Source organism: Capsicum annuum, chromosome 12 (genome assembly GCF_002878395.1).
Source record: "Capsicum annuum cultivar UCD-10X-F1 chromosome 12, UCD10Xv1.1, whole genome shotgun sequence".
Classification (NCBI taxonomy): Eukaryota; Viridiplantae; Streptophyta; class Magnoliopsida; order Solanales; family Solanaceae; genus Capsicum; species Capsicum annuum.
In genome coordinates, this window is record NC_061122.1 from 24,412,381 (window position 1) to 24,431,774 (window position 19,394).

A 19,394-nucleotide genomic window follows, 5' to 3' on the forward strand; every position below is an offset into this window, starting at 1 on the left:
TGTTGCTTGCAAAAGATTCGACGAAGTTGTCGACACGAAACTGATTTGAATGGTCTATTCTTTGAGTTTCTTTGAGAATTATCCACGGGGGGAAAAGACATTTCAACTGACCCTGGACTATCTGAAGAAGAAAAGTGACCTGAAGAAGCAGAGGGAAGTATTTGATGAGAAGCAGAAGGCATCATATGCTCTATTCGGATTTCCCTAGGCATTCATAGTATCTACCATAAACCCTTTAGTTAGTTTATCGTAGATTCTTGTTTTATTTATACTCTATCATAGACTCTGAGTTCTTTTTTCTCTATTGTACTAATTACAGGTTTGGATGTACGAGGCCTTTCCTCATGTTGGAAAATTTGCTAGAAAATCAATGGATGAGCCCTTTCCCATTCCTCGCATCCTCAGATGGCACACTATAAAAAGTGACCAGATAATCGAAGCCGACCCATTCAAGTACAAAGGAAAAGTTACTGAGGTATGAACTTATTTTTTACTATGCAATAATAATACTACTGTTGCATCAAATGTTATGTAATTGTTAATTGATATTTTGTAGAACGTGCACCCGTACATCATCCCTACTATTTGGGAGATGAAGATGGATTACATGATTACCTTTGAGTCATATACGAACGAGGTGAAGAATAATATCCTCGATGGCTTAAAAAAAGAGTTAGAAGGGGTGACTGTCCTTATTTCAAATGAGGACAGTGATGATGGGTATTTGGGTAGTAACCCCATTGAAGTACGCGTTGGTGATGATGATACTCCGAGCGTCTCCAAAGATGCAATGGGCACCTCATCCCCCGAGGATCTTCATAAGCATGTTGCTGCGCTCGAGAAGCGGTGTTAGATATTGCTGCCTATATTAGAGAGAAAATAATGAAAAAAAGGAACAAGATGAGCGACAACACGAGCGAGGTAACTTCATTCAATAATTGATGTTGTTAATGAATTTTCAGCTTTAAATATCAGTAACACTTTTTAATATGATGATACAGTGTATGTGGACCTTTGTGAAATGGAGAGGAATAAGGAAGAAGAAAAAAGGAGCAAAATGGATGAGTTGGCCTCTGTTGTGGCGGAAGAGAAAAAAGAAGAAGAAAAGAAGGATGAAGAATAAGAAATGAAAGAAGATAAGAGCCAAGAAAAAAGTGTAAAAGAAGCAGCTGCAGCTGAAGAAGAAAAAGTTGAAAAAAAAGCAGCAGCAGTTGAAGAAGAAGGCAAGGAAAAAGGAAGAGATATAGTTAAAGAAGCCAAGGAACAAAAAGAAGCTAAAAAAATAGAAGCAGCACCTGATGATGAAGAATAAGAAGAAGAAGCTAACAAAGAAGAAGCTGATAAAGCTGCAGCTGGTGAAAAAAAAGAAGAAGCTGCTAAAGGGGAAGGAAAAAAAGAAGCCGAAGAAGAAAAGGAAGGTCAGAAAGAAGTAGTTGTTGAAGGTGAAGGAAAAAAAGAAGGTGAGGAAGAAAAACAAGATGGGTTCATGGATATCGTTGATGAAATCAACAACACCTATGCTGATGAGGAGGAAATTTTTTGAAAAAGACATTTGAATTATTTTATTGTTAATGTGTTGAATGATCTATTTGGTAGGATATTTGAATCTCTCTTTTATTTCATAGAATGTTTCGCTAATCTTTCGTATACTTCTTTCATTGTCTATCATTATCATGCTGCTCCATTTTAAGTTGATGTGTTGATTGATCGACTATGATTCTATCAAAAATAGTGTTAGCATTGTAGAAAAATAGAAGTATTATTTATTATTCAATATCAGTACATCCATGTTACATTTTTCCAAAGAACGAATACTAGCATTATAGAACACAACATCATTTTTAGGTCATTCTCTCTTTCTTCGGCCAAAATCAATTTTTGTTTCAGTTGATTCCTTTGTATTTGGGTGTCATGTAGCAATACTTTAAGGTGATCCCTTTGTTCTTCATCTTCTTTGAACAAATTCATAAGAAAATCTTTATTTTCTTCGCATTCTTGGAGCTTTTGTAGTAGATTAAATTTTTCGGATCCACAAAAATTTGATGTGTCACAGCCCAGACTCAACGTTGATGGACTGCTTGGAGGTGATAGCTCATCGAGCTATTTAAAAAATGATCATGCGCCATTATCCTAGAAAATAAATTATAATTACATAACGATTAACTTAACATTATGAAAATGACATACGCGACTCACCTTCGCAATTGCACAGCTATAAAATTTACGACCTGAATTTGAGTCCGTGCATGACGTCCTCAAGACAGCCATATTCCCACAATGACAAATTAGAGTCTTTTTAGAATTGGATGTTTGAGATGCTTGAGACATTGTAGAAATTTGAAATAAAAACAAAGTTAATGAAATAAAATAATAAGGGAGTGACAACTTTATATATGAAGTAAACAAAGATATGTTAAGTGCAAAATTAGCCATTTGTTACCGTTGGAACAGTAATTTTATTTTTGGAACTGGGGTGAAAATTAATAGACCATCACAGATCATGACCAACGTCATCCATCAACCAGATACTAAAATATACCGTAGACTAGTATGGTCTATCGTAGACCTACACCTGTGAGAGTGCATCGACGGATCTCTTAATTAGGCGTAGACCACTGTGATCTACGTAGACTGATATAGACCAACACTTGGATGTTGTCTAAAAGAGAATAAATAAATTAAAAATAAATGTAAGGTGAGTTTCTATACATGTGAGGGAGTGTAAATAAGTCACACAATCATATTAGAGGTTATACAAATTAAGTATATTTTGTGGATATATTTTGTATAACCACTATCCATTCCACTTAATCTTTTGATTTGGGAGTGGTCATTTAAGGAGTATGTGGAATGTGTAGTCATCAAATAGAAAATACATCCACAAAATATACTTGTGCTTTGAAAAACATTACCCTTAGGCTATTGAACATTCAACCACTACCCATCCACACATTCCTTAGTACACCATCCCTAATTTGTATAACATCTAATATGATTGTGTGACTTGTTTACACTCCCTCACATGTGTAGAAACCCACCCTACATTTATTTTTAATTTATTTATTTTCTTTTAAAAAACATCGAAGTGTTAGTCTATATCAGTCTACGTAGATCACAGTGGTCGACGCCCAAATAAAAGATCCGTCGATGCACTCGTACAGGTGTAGGTCTACGATAGATCATACCAGTCTACGGTATATTTTAGTATCTAGTTGATGGATGACGTTGGTCATGATCTACGACGGTTTATTAACTTTCACCTCAGTTCCAAAAAATAAAATTACTGTTTATATCATTTTTAATTTAAATCACCAATAGTTCAAGATTGTCTATTTAAATTATTTTTTATTTTATTTTTTTATTTCATCAGCCCCAACACATGTTATTATCAGTTTAAATCATTTTTAATTTAATTATTTTATTCTAACTGCCCAAAACCTGTTATTATCAGTTTAAATTATTTTGAATTTAATTATTTTATTCCAACAGCCCAAAATATGTTATTATCAGTTTAAATTATTTTTAATTTAATTATTTTACTCCACCAGCCCAAAACATGTTATTATCAATTTGAATTATTTTTAATTTAATTATTTTAGTCCACCATCCCCCAAAACTTATTAGAATTATCTATTTTAATTTAATTGCCGCTCCATCGATTCACATGATCGATGATCGACTACTATGTCGGATCGATGATAGACGAAGTATGTGATCAACGATAGACTCTTTATGTGATCGACGAGAAACTATTTATGTGATTTATTTTTACAGATGCATTCACTACAGATGCAAACACAAAAAGTAACAATAACAAAAAAGAGGAAAATTCAATTTGAAAACAAAAATTCTTTGTTCATTGCATAATCATAGGATTTTTACATTCAAAGCATTGGCACATCGGCCAGAACAAGCAAAATAAGCAAAATAAGAAGTTTTCTTTTAACAACAATCCTATAAGAAAACTTCTTCTGCAATAAACACAAAATAAAAACTAATAAACATTAAAGAAAATAAAAAACTAAACAACAAATTTCACGGAGATGCTGGGGGGTGATGTAGTCAGGGTCATTTATTTCGAGCCTTTCCAGAATTGCCCTTAGGAAATGAGCAATTCCACGGAGTTCCCGCTCTAGGTAGATGCGGTTTGACCCAGGCCATAGAACAGGCAATCGAAATTATTCCTTAGAAGAAGGAGGTCATAGTGTCTTGGGGGAACACGTCTAACAGGGCGTAGGGCTATCCTTCTTGGAGGCATATTTTCTAATTTGGGTGAAGAAGAAGCAGAAAAAGAGGGTTTCTGATATTGGGTTTAGGGACGACTGAAGGGTTACGTAGAAATAGGCACTCTACTTATAGACCAATAGATGGAGTCCTTTCATATATCCACCCAATGGTTAGTCGACGTGTGTCAGAAGAGAAAATGTTTGGTTTGCGTATACCAGCAATATGAACAGATATTTTTGTAGCTTTTCATTAAATGGGAATGGGAACAATGATTCATTGCATCGATTGGAGAGTTAAGGCGGTAAAAAGACCAACATAGCAAGTCTGATAAACAATCATATAACCAATACATAATATTTGATAGACTGTAGGAACGATATACCATAGAATTTACATAGTCTATCATAGAGAATGCGTTAAGTCGATTACAACTGAAGGTTAAATTCTACAGAAATGAACATTTAACCCCCTAAAACAGTAGCTTTACAACTGAAGAAAAAAAAGGTTGTCTACGATTTGTTGACCATTCTACATGTGGTTCTTTTATGATCGAATTTCTTGCATATCGAACACCTATTCCTCCTTTTGGACTTGAATGTCTCACCGATGCCCTTAGTGCATTTGAATTTCTTCCTTCCGAGTTTGCGATCGTAGGAGGGTGGAGAAATCTTACTGTCTTGCACTTCCTGCGGCACAGTCCATTCGACCTCTGGAGGGACAACGTTAATAGCTTTCGAGTATGAGAAGAGGTAAGTTTCAGCTTTATAAATTGGCAAAGAGACTCGTAGATGGAGTTTTCATAACCTACGCCATCGCCATACTTTGCTCGCAAACCTACCATCACATGTTCGCATGGCATTTTCACCAAGTCAAATTTTTAACAAGAATAACTCCTCTCCAACAGATTGACCTTGGTAGTAATACTGCTGCCGAACACCGTGAATTGGTCGAGACCCCCGTTTACATTAGTCACATACAAGAAATCGCTCGCATTCTTGTTATCCCTTAGAATCCTTTTCGTACAAGGCACAAATATATTATTTTGACCATTGACAAAGGCATGCCACTCCCTAAACATTTCACCAAATTTTCAAGCAATTGAATTGAATATGTACGATACAGGGTACTCCCGTTCATCCATCAATATCGAGTTGAGCGACTCGGCGATGTTTGTGGTCATCACATCGTACCTATTACCCGAAAAGTGTACTCTACTCCATTTCTCAAAACCAAGCACATTTTCAAGGACATGTGCTGCCTCGAGGCTATTATTCTTCAATTCAGCAAAATGATCGCTAAATTCATCAACAGTATATGCCTTTGCCGCGGATTAGAATAGATAAAGATAGTCTCTACAGTGCTAATTTACGCACAGATTTTCAGTGAGGTGCGCATGCAAAGTCCATGGTATGCACGACTGTAAACACGGGAGAAGGCATTAGCAATGCTGATGTGCCTGTCGGAGATGACACATAGATCTGGTTCATCTTCTACGATAAACTTCAACTTCTGGAAGAAGAAGGTCCAAGAAGCATCGTTCTCTTTCTCGACGACACAAAAGACAATTGGTAAGATGCGATTTTCTGTGTCTTGTGCAACTACACTCAACAACACGCCCTCATACTTTCCATACAAATGTGCATCATAGACGGTAATTACCTTTCTTATGTGAGCATATCCCCGTATGCAAGCTTCGAATGCTAAGAAATAGTAAACGAATGCTCCATTAATCCGGTTTACCGTGATAGAGTAGGAAGACCCTGGATTCAACAACTCTACCATGTGGAAAAAAGCTGGCAAGCAAGCATATTCGTGCTCCGGTGTTCCGTGAATGATGTTCTTCGCAATTACACTTCCTTTCCAACACATCCAATAGCTTGTGTGGCAATGCAACTCCTTGAACACAATCCTTTGTATTTCGCTTATGCTTGGACCCTTACCATCCCAAAAATAATTTACGTATAATAAAGCAATCAATTCGGAAGACAATCTCTTAAGCGGGTGACGTGTTCAACACCGCACGTGTGCAACCCGACAAACTTCTATATGAAAAATATGCACGAGGTTTCATACTTCATTGCCCTCAACAACCAGCCGCAACCACAAGATAAATATTATGCCTTCAAGAATTTAGAGCAGCTCTTCTCTAAACAATAATCAAAACACTGCCTCACCGCTACTGTGTCTAGTAGCATTTTGAGCTCTTTCTTGTCAGCGAATATTTGATCAAGATGGAAATTGGCTTCGTCGTTGAAGGAATGTCCTGGTTGTGATCCCGTTCCATGGTCTTCTTCGTCGCCTTGCGAGTCTGCTGAAACCTCTTCCATATGCATAGGATCATCTTTTGTATTAATAGGTTGATCGTCATTATTCTCATAATTACTAAAATTATCATCGACTGCCTGGCGTGGAGGTGGAGGTTCTGATGAATTTACCAGTCCTTCGACGAACCTCTCAGCTATATTTATCCTCAAAATAGGCCTAAATATATCTACATCGACATTCATCATGTACATCAGCACACGTACATCATTATTTATGATCGTATGATTCACTTTTTCCCTCGAATTCATTAGATAACTAATCAACATATCGCTCAGCGCACAATCTAGATTCCCTCTCTACTATATGCTCGCAATCAATTCGTCGTATGAACTATTACGGCGAACAGCAACGGAGATTGTCACCTTCATAAAAGATCTCCATTTTCCGCATTTAGGAGTCTCCAACCATTCTCCCATGAAATCACCAGAAACCAGAACAAATTCTACAATAGACATCATGGAATTAGGTTTGGTCTTTGGTAAATTATGCTTACGGTCTATATCGGGTTATATTTACGATCGATGATGACAATCAGTGGTCGATGATTGGGCAGCTATTCGTACAAAAACCGTAAAATTGCAAATATTGCTTCTAATCTACGATCCTTGGGTTTATCGAATAAAGAAATAAACTTGGAGTCGCCTGGGCTGTAATGTACTTTCTAAAGTGATTTTGAGTAATGTGAATGGTTTCAAGCTTTTTAACAATAGTGGAAAGTAGTGTGTTTGAGAAGATACCAAACAAATGGGGTAACAATAGGTGCAATGGACAAGCTTATGATATTTGTGGACTGATTTAGAGCTGATCGCCGAAAATAACACCAAAAAAGTGGTCGGAATCGGAGCTTTTTGGAGGGAAAAAAACCACCTTCTATTTTTATCTTTTGGGTTTTTTATTTAATAGTTTTGGAAACCTAAATATTTTTATATATATAATGGTGGATGATAGAGTGGGTTGAAGTATATTATTTAAAACTTGTGGATAAATTTATTAAGTTAGAAGTATTGGGTTAAGTGAATTATTATAAAATTTGTGGGTGAAGTTGTTAAGTTGGAAAAGTTAATTATGATGTGGAATTCAGTGTCTTTTTGGCAAATTATTCTTCAAGTTTGGAACTTTGGCAAAAAAGTTTTCCATGGTGTCCTTTTGAAAAACTAGCCCCTCTAAATGGCTTTTTCGATCCATGTTAGAGGTTGGTATAATGGATGGACTGATTGAGTCACATAGTAATGGATGTTGAGTCACTTGAGGAGGTATTGGAGGGATATTTTTCATGTTGGATGATTGGAATAGGCGAGAGAGTGGATAAAGACGAACTCTCTAGCGTATTAGAAGGACCAAAAATTTAATATTCATTATCAAAGATGGTATTGGTATTTAAATCTAAGGAGGAAGGGTGATACGGGTGTACCAAGCTATCCAACAAGTTCTACAAACTGTCCAACAAGTTCACGACCATTTACACGTAGCCAAGCTCGGGAGTTACAAAAACTCCAAACTATGTTCATGAAAATGGTCGTGTGTGAGTTGGTACTTGAGCCTTCCAATGGATTAAATGTTTTTAAGTGTGAAGATGAGCCTTGAAGTGTAATAAACTTACACTCCAAGGCCACCCCTTGGCAAGGGTAGGATGGTCATTTGTTATCTCACTTTCTGGACTAATATAAATAGATAGTGTTAGGGTTATTTTGAGCTAGTTCATTCATATTTGGGGAGAAAACAAACACTTTGTAATATTTTGAAACTTCTCTCTTCCATTGGAGATGCCCCAATTCCGAAAACTCACTAGTAGAGTGATACTAGTGTTGCCTCTTGGCTAGAAACTAGAGTCTTGAGGTTCTTTGAGTTTCTCTTGGTCCAAGTAAGAGCTTGGTATTAATATTCATTAATCTTAGGGTCCTTTCTATTGTTAGGGTTCTTAGATCATTGAATATTGTGTGTCAAGTTACTATTCCTCTTGTAATCTTGTTAATCTTGTGTTGTTGGAATCTTGAAGTCTAGTGAAGCCGTGTGAGGCTCTTTCGATTCACTAGTATTATTATTGACTTGCTTGTTCTTATTGTTAATATCATCTTCTTATTCTAAAAACGTGACTCTTGAAGACTAGTAAAGCCGTGTGTGGCCTATTTCGATTCACTAGCACTTGTAATCTTGTTGTTCTTGTTGTTGTTTGCTTCTTGTGTTGTGAACTTGGGCTCGTATCATTTGGTATCAAATCTTGTGGTTGATTTTGTTCCAACAAAATTAATCTTGGATTTTCTAGTTGAAAAATACCAAAAAAAAAAAGTTACTGAAATCTGGAAATTCCAGAAAAAAAGAGAAATCTGTCCATTTTGTTCTTGGCCGAGAAAATTGTGTTGTGTTGTTGTCTTGGACGATATTGGTGTTTCTGTGTTTAGATCTAGATGTTCTTTTGTTTGTCTAGTTTGTTTCTTGTGTTTATTTCTTTCTCATCAACACAAAAGATGTCTAAAGCTAAGTTGAGCTTAACATATTGACATTGCTATTATGGACTTGAAGTGGTGGTATGATGAACTTGAAGTAGGCTGAGTTTGTGTGTTGTTGCTTGACTTTAAAGTAGGCTATTGTTGGTGAATTGTAGTTGTGTTCTTGAAGTATTGTTGTAGTGATCATCTTGATCTTCTCATCATCTCATATCTTGACCACTATAAAGACTAAAATAGATCCAAAAGGGTTGTAAGACAAGGTTGTAAAGTTGTTTGTGAAAAGGCTTGCCAACATCACTTCCTTGACTTAACAACCACTTTCCCTTAAAACAAGGAGCCTTGTCTTGTGGAACTAGTAAAGTCAAGCCTCATCTTTTTGAGTTGAAAAAAGTTAAAAAGTTACAAGACTTTACTTTCCCTCCAAAAGCAAAGTCATCCATAACAAAATTGTGAAGATTGAGGCTTCTAGTTGTTGAACAAAATGTATGGACCCGTGACTAATTCCATGCAGCCACATCACCTTAATCACTATTCATGTCATTAATTAAGCTCAATTTGGATATTCTAGTTTCTAATTATTGATTCGTTCCTTTTAATTGACTCGAGAACTAATTAATAAGCTAGTACATTCCTATTAGGTTGTCAATAAGTCCTTTGAAGCCTTGTATTCGTGTCATCATTTATTTGTGTGCTTTTGTTATTTGAATATGTTGTAACTCCTTGACTCTAGTCCAACAAGAATTCTTTGAGTTTCAAACAAGAATCTACTCAAACTTTAAGGATTCATGGGTCTGAGTGATCCGAGAGTGTGTGAGTAAGGAGAGGTTTTAAACTAACTTGTTTGTTTCTTGTGTAGGTGATATCTTGACGATGAAGGGAACCACGTCTCAAACCGTGGATTCTAATGAAATGGAGAATATAAGGGTCACTCTTGAGGCTATGACCCGAGCTCTTGAAAGGTTGAGTACAGAAGTGGGAGCCATAAGGGGAGAAGTGACGACTATTAGTGGGAGGTTAGAACAAATGGAAAGTCAAAGGAACTTTCGTCTTTCTACTCCTCAACATGTTTCGTCAAGTGGACATGATAGAAATTCCTCCGCCACCGTTACTCTCGAAACATGGCCACAATTGCCAAATCCTTCACTAGCTCCACTAAATTTCGCAAGCCAAACCACTCATAACCCGCTAAATCGAGACTCCAATAGACTAACCCATTCCCAAACTCTTCAAGTTCCACAAGAGGGACTCAGACGTCAAATGCCTCCATAAATTCCAAACCCCCCACCCCTTCCAAGCTCCACTAAACCAAAGACCACCACCTCCACAAAATCCAATCCCTCCAAATCAAGTTCCAAACGTCCAAAATCATTCTGTCTACTTTGAGGAATATGGTAGACAGTATTATGATGGGTATGAAGCATTTGAAGATGCTTACATGAGGGAAAAAGAGATGAGAGGGGGACGTGCAGATCTAAGAAGATACCGAGGGTATGGAGAAAGGGAAAACTGACACCAAGAGAGAGACGTAGGCATCAATACCATCAAATTGAGTCTACCTATCTTTAAGGGTAAAAGTGACCCCGGGGTGTATCTTGATTGAGAGTCAGCGTGTGATAAAGTGTTTCAAGTAAATGATATATCGGATGAGAAGAAGAGTTGTTATGCCATAGCTCACTTTGAAAGCTATGCTAACACATGGTGGAAATATGTCAAACCGTTTGGTAATGAGTTGATTGATGGACAACCACCACCATGGTTTCAGGTGAGCTATCTAATGAGGCAACAGTATCATCCCGAAAGTTATCATTATGAGTTGCTTGCTGGGTTATACAATTTTTGATAGGGGAATTAAAGTGTGATGGTATATTATGATGAGTTTCAACAACTCATGTTGAAGATTGATCACCGTGGAGAGCAAATTGGCCATGACATCATTCGGTTTAAGTGTGGGTTGAACAAAGAGATCTCCACTCATTTGACAATTCACAAGTTTGATACCATTGAAGAAATTTTCCAAGCATCTCTTGAGATTGAAAGGGAGCTTAAAGAGAGGTCATCATTCAAGGCAAAGGGACCATCAACCTCGGGTTAGCCGAGGAGCAAAGATATAGTTCAACCATCTTTGGGTTAGCCTAAAAAGAAGGACCAACCCGCCACTATAAGGCTTTCCGAGCCTAAAATAGTCCATAAATTTCCTCCCTAATAAAAAGCTTACAAGTATCCTAAGTGCCAAGGTTGGGGACATAAAGCCAATGAATGTCAAACTGATGTAATGTGATCCTAAGGAAAGGGATATTGTATTACCTTGGTGAGGAAGTAGGTCTTGAAAAAGAAGAGAATGAGGTCGAGCCTCGAGATGGAGAGGAACCCAAAAATGGGCTACATAATTATGATGATTGTGAGGATGCTTATCCATAAGAAGGAGAGTGTGTGGTTCCAAACTTTGTAGTTAGGCATGCCATGATTAGTAAGGCGATAGATGATCCTAGCCAACGGGAGAATCTATTCCATACTAAATGCCTTGTGAAGGGAAGTGTGTGCACTTTGGTGATAGATAGTGATAGTTGTGCAAATGTTGTTAGTGTTGCTATGGTGAACTTCTTGAAATTTCCAACTAAGTTTCATACTAGCCCTTACAAGTTGCAATGATTAAATAATTGTGGTGAATTAAAAGTCATGAGGCAATGTGTGATACGGTTTAAGATAAGAAACTACCACGACGAAGTGCTTTGTGACGTAATACCAATGCAAGTGTGTCTCTTGTTGTTAGGTAGAAAGGTCACATTTCATCCACTTTTTCCTTCATAAGTGAATGAGTTACATCAAAGAATGAGAGAATTAAAAGAAAAGGGGAAGAAATCAAAAAATAAAGAAAAAAAGGAGGAACCCATAGGTGTGGTAGTGGGGATATCCGGGGCTGCCTCAACATCAAAGGGAAAAGAAAACATGGTGATGTTGGTTATAAAGAAGGAGTTCTTCGTGGATCATGATGAGGAGACACCCATGCTTCTTTTGGCACATTGTTTTAACACTAACTCTACTAATTTTTCTTATTCTCCTTTGATTTATTGTGTGTTGCAGGATTATGAAGAAGTTTTTCCTAAAGAACTTCCACAAGGGATGTCCCCGCTACGGGGAATTGAGCACCAAATAGATTTTATGCTGGGATCATAATTGCCCAACAAACCGGCTTATAGGAGCAACCCGACGGATACCAAGGAATTGCAACGCCAAGTTGAGGAACTCCTCAACAAAGGGTATATCAAAGAGAGTATGAGCCCTTGCGCCGTCCCGGTGCTACTAGTTCCCAAGAAAGACAGGACTTGGCGCATGTGCGTTGATTGCCGAGCAATCAACAAGATAACGATAAAATATCATCACCTTATTCCTAGGATAGATGATATACTTGATGAATTAAGTGTTTCGTGTTTGTTTTCTAAAATTGATTTGAGGAGTGGCTATCACCAAATCCGTATGCAACCGGGCGATGAATGAAAAATCGCCTTCAAGACCAAATTTGGTCTCTATGAATGGATGGTTATGCCATTCGGCCTAACAAACGCTTCAAGTACTTTCATGAGGCTAATGAATCATGTGATGAAGCCTTTTATTGGAATGTTTGTTGTTGTCTACTTTGATGATGTATTGGTGTATAGTAGGTCCTTAGATGGACATGTAAAACATTTACAATGTGTGTTTGATGTCCTCCGAAAGGAGAAGTTATATGCTAATTTAAAAAAGTGTTCTTTTAGTATCCAGGAAGTTGTATTTCTCAGTTTTGTGGTGAGTTCAAGAGGGGTCGAAGTGGATGAATCTAAGATTGACGCTGTCAAAAATTGGCCAACTCCCAAAACCATAGGTGAAGTGAGACGCTTCCACGGGTTGGCTAGTTTTTATAGATGTTTTGTCAAAGGATTTAGCACCATTGCCGCCCGTTTGACCGAAGTGATTAAAAAGATTGACCTTTTAAGTGGGGAGATGAATAAGCTAAGGCCTTCAAGGACTAGAAAGCTATGCCCATCTCGGCCCCTTTGTTATAATTGCCGAATTTCGACAAGACTTTTGAGGTTGAATGTGATGCTAGCAAAGTTGGCATAGGGGCGGTTTTAATGCAAGAATTGAAGCCTATTGCCTACTTTAGCGATAAGCTCAAAGGCGCAACTCTAAACTACTCTACGTATGATTTAGAGTTGTATGCCTTGATTAGAGCCTTGGCCACTTGGCAACATTATTTATGGCCTAAAGAATTTGTGATCCGAACGGACCGTGAGTCCTTGAAGCATCTTCGGGCACAAGATGAGCTTAACAAATGGCATGCCAAGTAGATTGAGTTTCTTGAAACTTTCCCTTATGTTATTCATTACAAAAAGGGTAAGGATAATGTGGTTGCTGATGCTTTGTCTGGAAAACACGTTCTTATGTCTACTTTATCATCAAAATTAATGGGTTTTGAGATCTTAAAGGAATTGTATCCCAAGGACCCTCACTTTTCTCCTATTAATAAGGAAATCGAAGAATGGGGTAGGCAAAAAGGGGATTCGACTAGGGGTTCAAATCTATATGCCAAATTTAACGGTTACTTGTTTAAAGGTAGGCGATCATGTGTACTCACTTTCGGTTTGAAAAGACCCTCGAAATATTGGAGGAGCAATTCTATTGGCTAAAAATGCACAAGGATGTCTCTAGGATTTGTGGTCAATGTGTAGATTACAAAGGACCCAAATCTCGGCTCCAACCTCATGGGTTTTACACCCCGCTACCCACCTCTTTACATCATTGGTTTGATATATCTATGGATTTTGTGTTAGGGTTTCCAAGGACTAGAAAAGGTCGGGATAGTATCTTTGTTATGGTTGATCGATTTTCTAAGATGGCACACTTTATTCCATGCTCTAAATGTGATGATGCACCTAGTGTGGCCTCTTTGTTTGTTGATAATGTTGTCAAGTTGCATGGTGTTCCGAGGACCATTGTGAGTGATAGGGACTCTAAGTTTTTAAGTCACTATTGGAAGTCCATGTGGGTTAGGCTTAGTACCAAGTTGTTGTTCTCCACTTCTTACTACCCACAAACCGATGGTCAAACAAAAGTAGTAAATAGGACATTGGGTGCTATGCTACGTTCCATGATTAAGGGAAAATTGAGTTCTTGGGAGGAACACCTACCATTGATTGAGTTTGCCTATAATCGTGTCATACACTCAAGTACGGGAATGACTCCCTTTGAGTATGTATGCAGCCTCAACCCCCTTACCCCTTTGGATTTAACTCCTTTGCCAAGTGAACTTATGATTAGCCTAGATGGAAGAAAGCAAGCAGATTTTATGAAAAAGTTGCATGAGAAGGTGCGGCTTCGACTTGAGAAGAAAAATCAAGAGATTGCAAAACGGGTAAACAAATGAAGAAAGAAACTCATTCTTGAACCGGGAGATTGGGTGTGGATGCACCTTAGGAAGGATCGGTTTTCATCTCAAAGGAACACCAAATTGATGCCAAGGGGTGATGGTCCATTCCAAGTACTTGAAAGAATCAGTGATAATGCCTACAAGATTAACCTTCCCCCGGAGTACCAAGTGCACAACACATTCAACATGTGTGATCTTTCTCTAGTGTATGCGGTTGAGGATAACCAAATGTCGAATTTGAGGTCAAATTCCTATCAAGATAGAGAGGATGGTATGGGTGTACCAAGCTGTCCAACAAGTTCTACAAGCTGTCCAACAAGTTCACGACTATTCACACGTAGCCAAGCTCGGGAGTTCAAAAACTCCAAGCTATGTTCATGAAAATGATCGTGTGTGAGTTGGTACTTGAGTCTTTCAATGGATTAAATGTTTTTAAGTGTGAAGATGAGCCTTGAAGTGTAATAAACTTACACTTCAAGGCCACCCCTTGGCAAGGGTAGGATGGTCATTCGTTATCTCACTTTGTGGACTAATATAAATAGATAGTGTTAGGGTTATTTTTGAGCTAGTTCATTCATATTTTGGAAGACAACAAACACTTTGTAATATTTTGAAACTTCTCTCTTCCATTGGAGAAGCCCCAATTCCGAAAACTCACTAGTAGAGTGATACTAGTGTTATCTCTTGGCTAGAAACTAGAGTCTTGGGTTCTTTGAGTTCCTCTTGGTCCAATTAAGAGTTTGGTATTAATATTCATTAATATTAGGGTCCTTTCTCTTGTTAGGGTTCTTAGATCATTGAATATTGTGTTTCAAGTTACTATCCCTCTTGTAATCTTGTTAATCTTGTGTTGTTGGAATCTTAAAGTCTAGTGAAGCCGTGTGAGGCTCTTTCGATTCACTAGCATTAATATTGACTTGCTCATTCTAAAAACGTGACTCTTGAAGACTAGTGAAGCCGTGTGTGGCCTATTTCGATTCAATAGCACTTGTTGTTCATCTTATTATTCTTGTTGTTGTTTGTTTCTTGTGTTGTGAACTTGGGCTCATATCAAAGGGTGTTGTAGGAGAAGTGATGATGGAGAATTTAATGCATGAACTGTTGCAGATGTATTAAAATTACTATGATTACTTGATTTTAAAGAAAGAAGATCGGTAGGGAGATTTTGCATGTCACTATAGATAGACAAGTGTCCTGACAAAAGGTTATCTTTGTCGTTAAGTTGAGGAAGGGGTGGAGGAGCTTGAGACAGCTCAGCCCTTGGTGGATTTAGGGGTATCAAAAAATTAATAGAGCTGGCTTTAAGGTTTTGTTATTGGCTTTCCACGTTAGATAGCGGCAGAAGTGTGTCAGGAAGTTTAGACTTTGTTTGAGATAAAAGTTCACAAGTAATTTTATTTTCAAAGAGAGGATCTGTTTTTTTTTTTTTTTTTTGTACTAGAGGGGCCTACAACTATGCTGTTAGGAATAATCAAACTAGGCAAATAAGAAACAAAGCAATCCTTATTCAATTCAGAAGAAGCCCCAGCCAAAACATTAAATTTTTTTAGAGCTTGAAGAAACAAAGTTAAATCCCTTATTGGACCTAAAGCTCTTTTTATGGGTATGTGTAGAACTAGCATTAGCAGTGGTAGCATCATAAGAGCTCATAGGCTTACGGGTATCAGCGGCAAACTTAAATAAAGGAGATGGAGAAGTACCTGTATTTATTGTAGAACTACTGTTTACCTTAACTCCACTAGCGTTTGGTGCTGGAGCTTTCCCCAATTTTTTGTTTTTTCTTCGTAATGGGAATTTCACCGTGTGCCATTATTGACTCGAGCCATTTGGTGACTCCGGTATGGTGATTTAGAAGTATCTTGGTGAGAGGAATTCGTATGAGACGGAACTTCGTGGTGTGGACAGTTGACAAGAAGATGAGCAAATCGGTCACAATTAGTACACAAAAATCCTTCACCCTCATGCAAAATGGATTGTTTGTGTTTTCCTATCTGGATACTGCTAAGGACCGGCTCATCCATGGGTATTTGAACACAGAGGCGGACGTAACGACCACGTAGAGTGGAGCTTGTGCAAGCATCGACTTTAAGAAGCTTGCCGATTGTATTATCTATTCTTTTTAAGAGGGTGACATCATAAAATTTCCGTTGGCAAATGGGAAGACGCACCCAAACAGCTGAATATGTAACTTTCTCATTCTCGGGGACAAAGCTAGGTTCCCAATTTTTAATTGACAAGTAATGACCATTAATGAACCAAGGTCCATTTTGAAGAACATGAGAGACACTTTCCGGTGGCGCAAACTTGGCAATGTAAACGTCCAAATCATGATCGATTAAAGGAAAGTTTTCACTGACTTTCCACAGCGTGACTAGTTTTTCATGAAGGTATTGGTGGGTTGTTTTTTTCCCCAAAAGCTTAATGATCAGTGAGTGCTTCCAAGGTGAGTAAAGTCCTTCAGTTTCTTCTTTGGACAGGAAGATAGTTTTTATCCCATTGGCTGCTACTTCCTCTTCCTCATTAAAGGCCGCCTTGGGACTGGATGTCTCATTTATATCAGCACACTCCTCCATTTGCATGTCTGTCACTAGTTCCGATGCCAACAATTTAGATTTAAATGTGGCTAATGGAGGAGACGGGGAATCAGGTGGTTTAGGGGGTATATTAGTAGTAGTAGTATTTTGGTTTGGGGACAGATGGTCTGTTAGCATTTTGCAGGTGTAGAAGTTAGAGAGAAGGGGCTTCTCTTTATTTCTAGTAGATATTGTTAATCTGAGTTTGTACCCATTTCCAGCAATGTGAATGAGTCCAACTACTTCTATATTATTGTGAAATAAGAAAAAAGATACTGATAAATATTGAAACTGTATTTATCTTAACATAATAAGCAGTTTCTTTTCTCTAGAATTTCACATAATACAAATCATTACAACGATTTAAAATACATATAATTTATTCGAAACATTTAAAATACATATAATTTAACTAGTATTTTTTTTATATAAAATATTTACAGTTTTTAAATACAATTTTTATTTATTATCTAGATATATCATATATTTAAAAGATATTTATCATTTATCGCAACAGTAAAAATGAATTATGTATGCAATATAAATGTATTATGAGTGTATTAAAATGTATTGTACTTATTTGGTTAAAAAGATGCACTATGTATTAAAAATGAATTATGCAAGCAATATAAATGTATTACACTATATATTTAAAGTGAATTATGCATGTAATATAAATGTATTATAAATATTTTAAATATATTATGCTTGTTTTGATAAAAAAAATCTACACTATATATTAAAAATGAATTATACATACATTAAAATATAAAGCTATATAAATAATAAATATTTTCTAAATATGATATAATTAGATAAGTTTTCCTATATTGTCTAGTCAAGGGAGAAAAATGTCTATACGTTAAAACATGATTTTAAGTTATTCCCATTTGGTTAACTTTTTTCCATAAGAATCCCCAAGAAATGTTGAACCTCCTAAAGTTAGTCACGTGTTTTGGATAATTAAAGAATTAATACTCCCATTCTATACTAGAGATTTTGTGCAAGTTAATATAAAATGTAGAATAGATGCACTCTAAAGGATAGACATGACTAATATAATTAGTAATAGTCATGCTAATTGATTTTGCTATGGATAAAAATATTTACACTAATCGAATAAATGCACTCGTGTCTTCACATATACTGTCAACGCTAAGCCAAAATTAACAAGCATGCATTCTCACCGCAAATTATCTTTTAACTATAAAGTGTCATTTGGTATGATAAAATGAGACAAATCAAAATTAAGTTTCGAATAAAATTTATCTAGAATTTATATCTATATCTATAATATATTAAAAAGTGTGAATACTTTTAGAAAAGTGATTCGAACTTTTGGCTCCTTATTAAAGCACTCTAATAGACAATATTGTCTTTTCACTTTTTTTCTTTTTATTTTTATAATGTCGAAAACCCAAATAGTCCTAAAATATAGAGAACATAAAATATAGAGAAAATATATGGTAAACTTTTCTTAAAACACTCCTTTCATATTTAGAGTCCTTTTTAATAGCAAAATTAAACAATAAATCAAAAAAAAAATCCAACTAAGTCACGTTTCTATTTAAGTGGAAAAAAAACCTAGCGCCTAGCACGTGTTACGTCTCACACAACTTTTGCTGTTACGTTTCGTTAGTATTATAGGATTTTTGGAGATTTTTTTTTCTTTTTTCTTTGTTTATTGCTTTATATATGTTTTAGTTTCATGGGGCTTCGGGCTATAGATGACAAAAGAATTTTAAAATGAGGTGTAGGTGACATAAGTTTTAATTATTAGGTGGAGGTGATAATTACTTTATTATGGATTAAGAAAGTTGGAGAAGTTTGAAAATAACCCACATGTTTTTAAATTTATACTTTGATCCAAATGTTAGTTAATATAACAGAAAATGGAGAAAAAAAACGTATTTCTCTCTCTTCTCATCCGTTGTTGTTTTTTCTCTCTTCACGACTATTTTTGTTCATTGTTGTTGCTGCTGCTTATTCATCATCTTCTGCTTCATTATCATCATCATCTACTTCATTATTATCTTCATCTTCTTCTTGTCGACCATTGTTGTTGTTACCGCTATTGTTGCTAATTTTTTAGGTCAAATTTTATTTCGAACATCACCACTTTTCACTTTGACATTACTTCATTGGTAAGTCAAATTATGATTTTAGTCGAATTTGTCATCTGAGTTACAAAGTTACTGCTGTTTTTTCCAACAATGGATAGAAGCCGATCATGAATCCAACATAAGTGTCCACAATTTAAACAAATCACTCATCTGGTGCATCAGATGAGTAATCTGTTGCAACAGAAGATATATCGGTTGCATCAGACTAATTATCTGTTGCATCAGACTGATTAATCTGTTTGGAACAACACAAATCAGCTCCTACTACAAACCCAACAGATAACCAATATGTTTT

The 19,394-nt window shown here is 36.6% G+C and overlaps 1 protein-coding gene across 1 annotated transcript; it reads right to left on the reverse strand.

Annotated features, from left to right (window-relative positions):
- Nucleotides 1-16,199: 16,199 nt before the first annotated feature.
- LOC107851987 lies at nucleotides 16,200-17,114 on the reverse strand. The gene has a single exon (XM_016697032.2). The coding sequence runs from the start codon at nucleotides 17,112-17,114 to the stop codon at nucleotides 16,200-16,202; it is 915 nt and encodes a 304-aa protein (XP_016552518.2).
- Nucleotides 17,115-19,394: the final 2,280 nt, after the last annotated feature.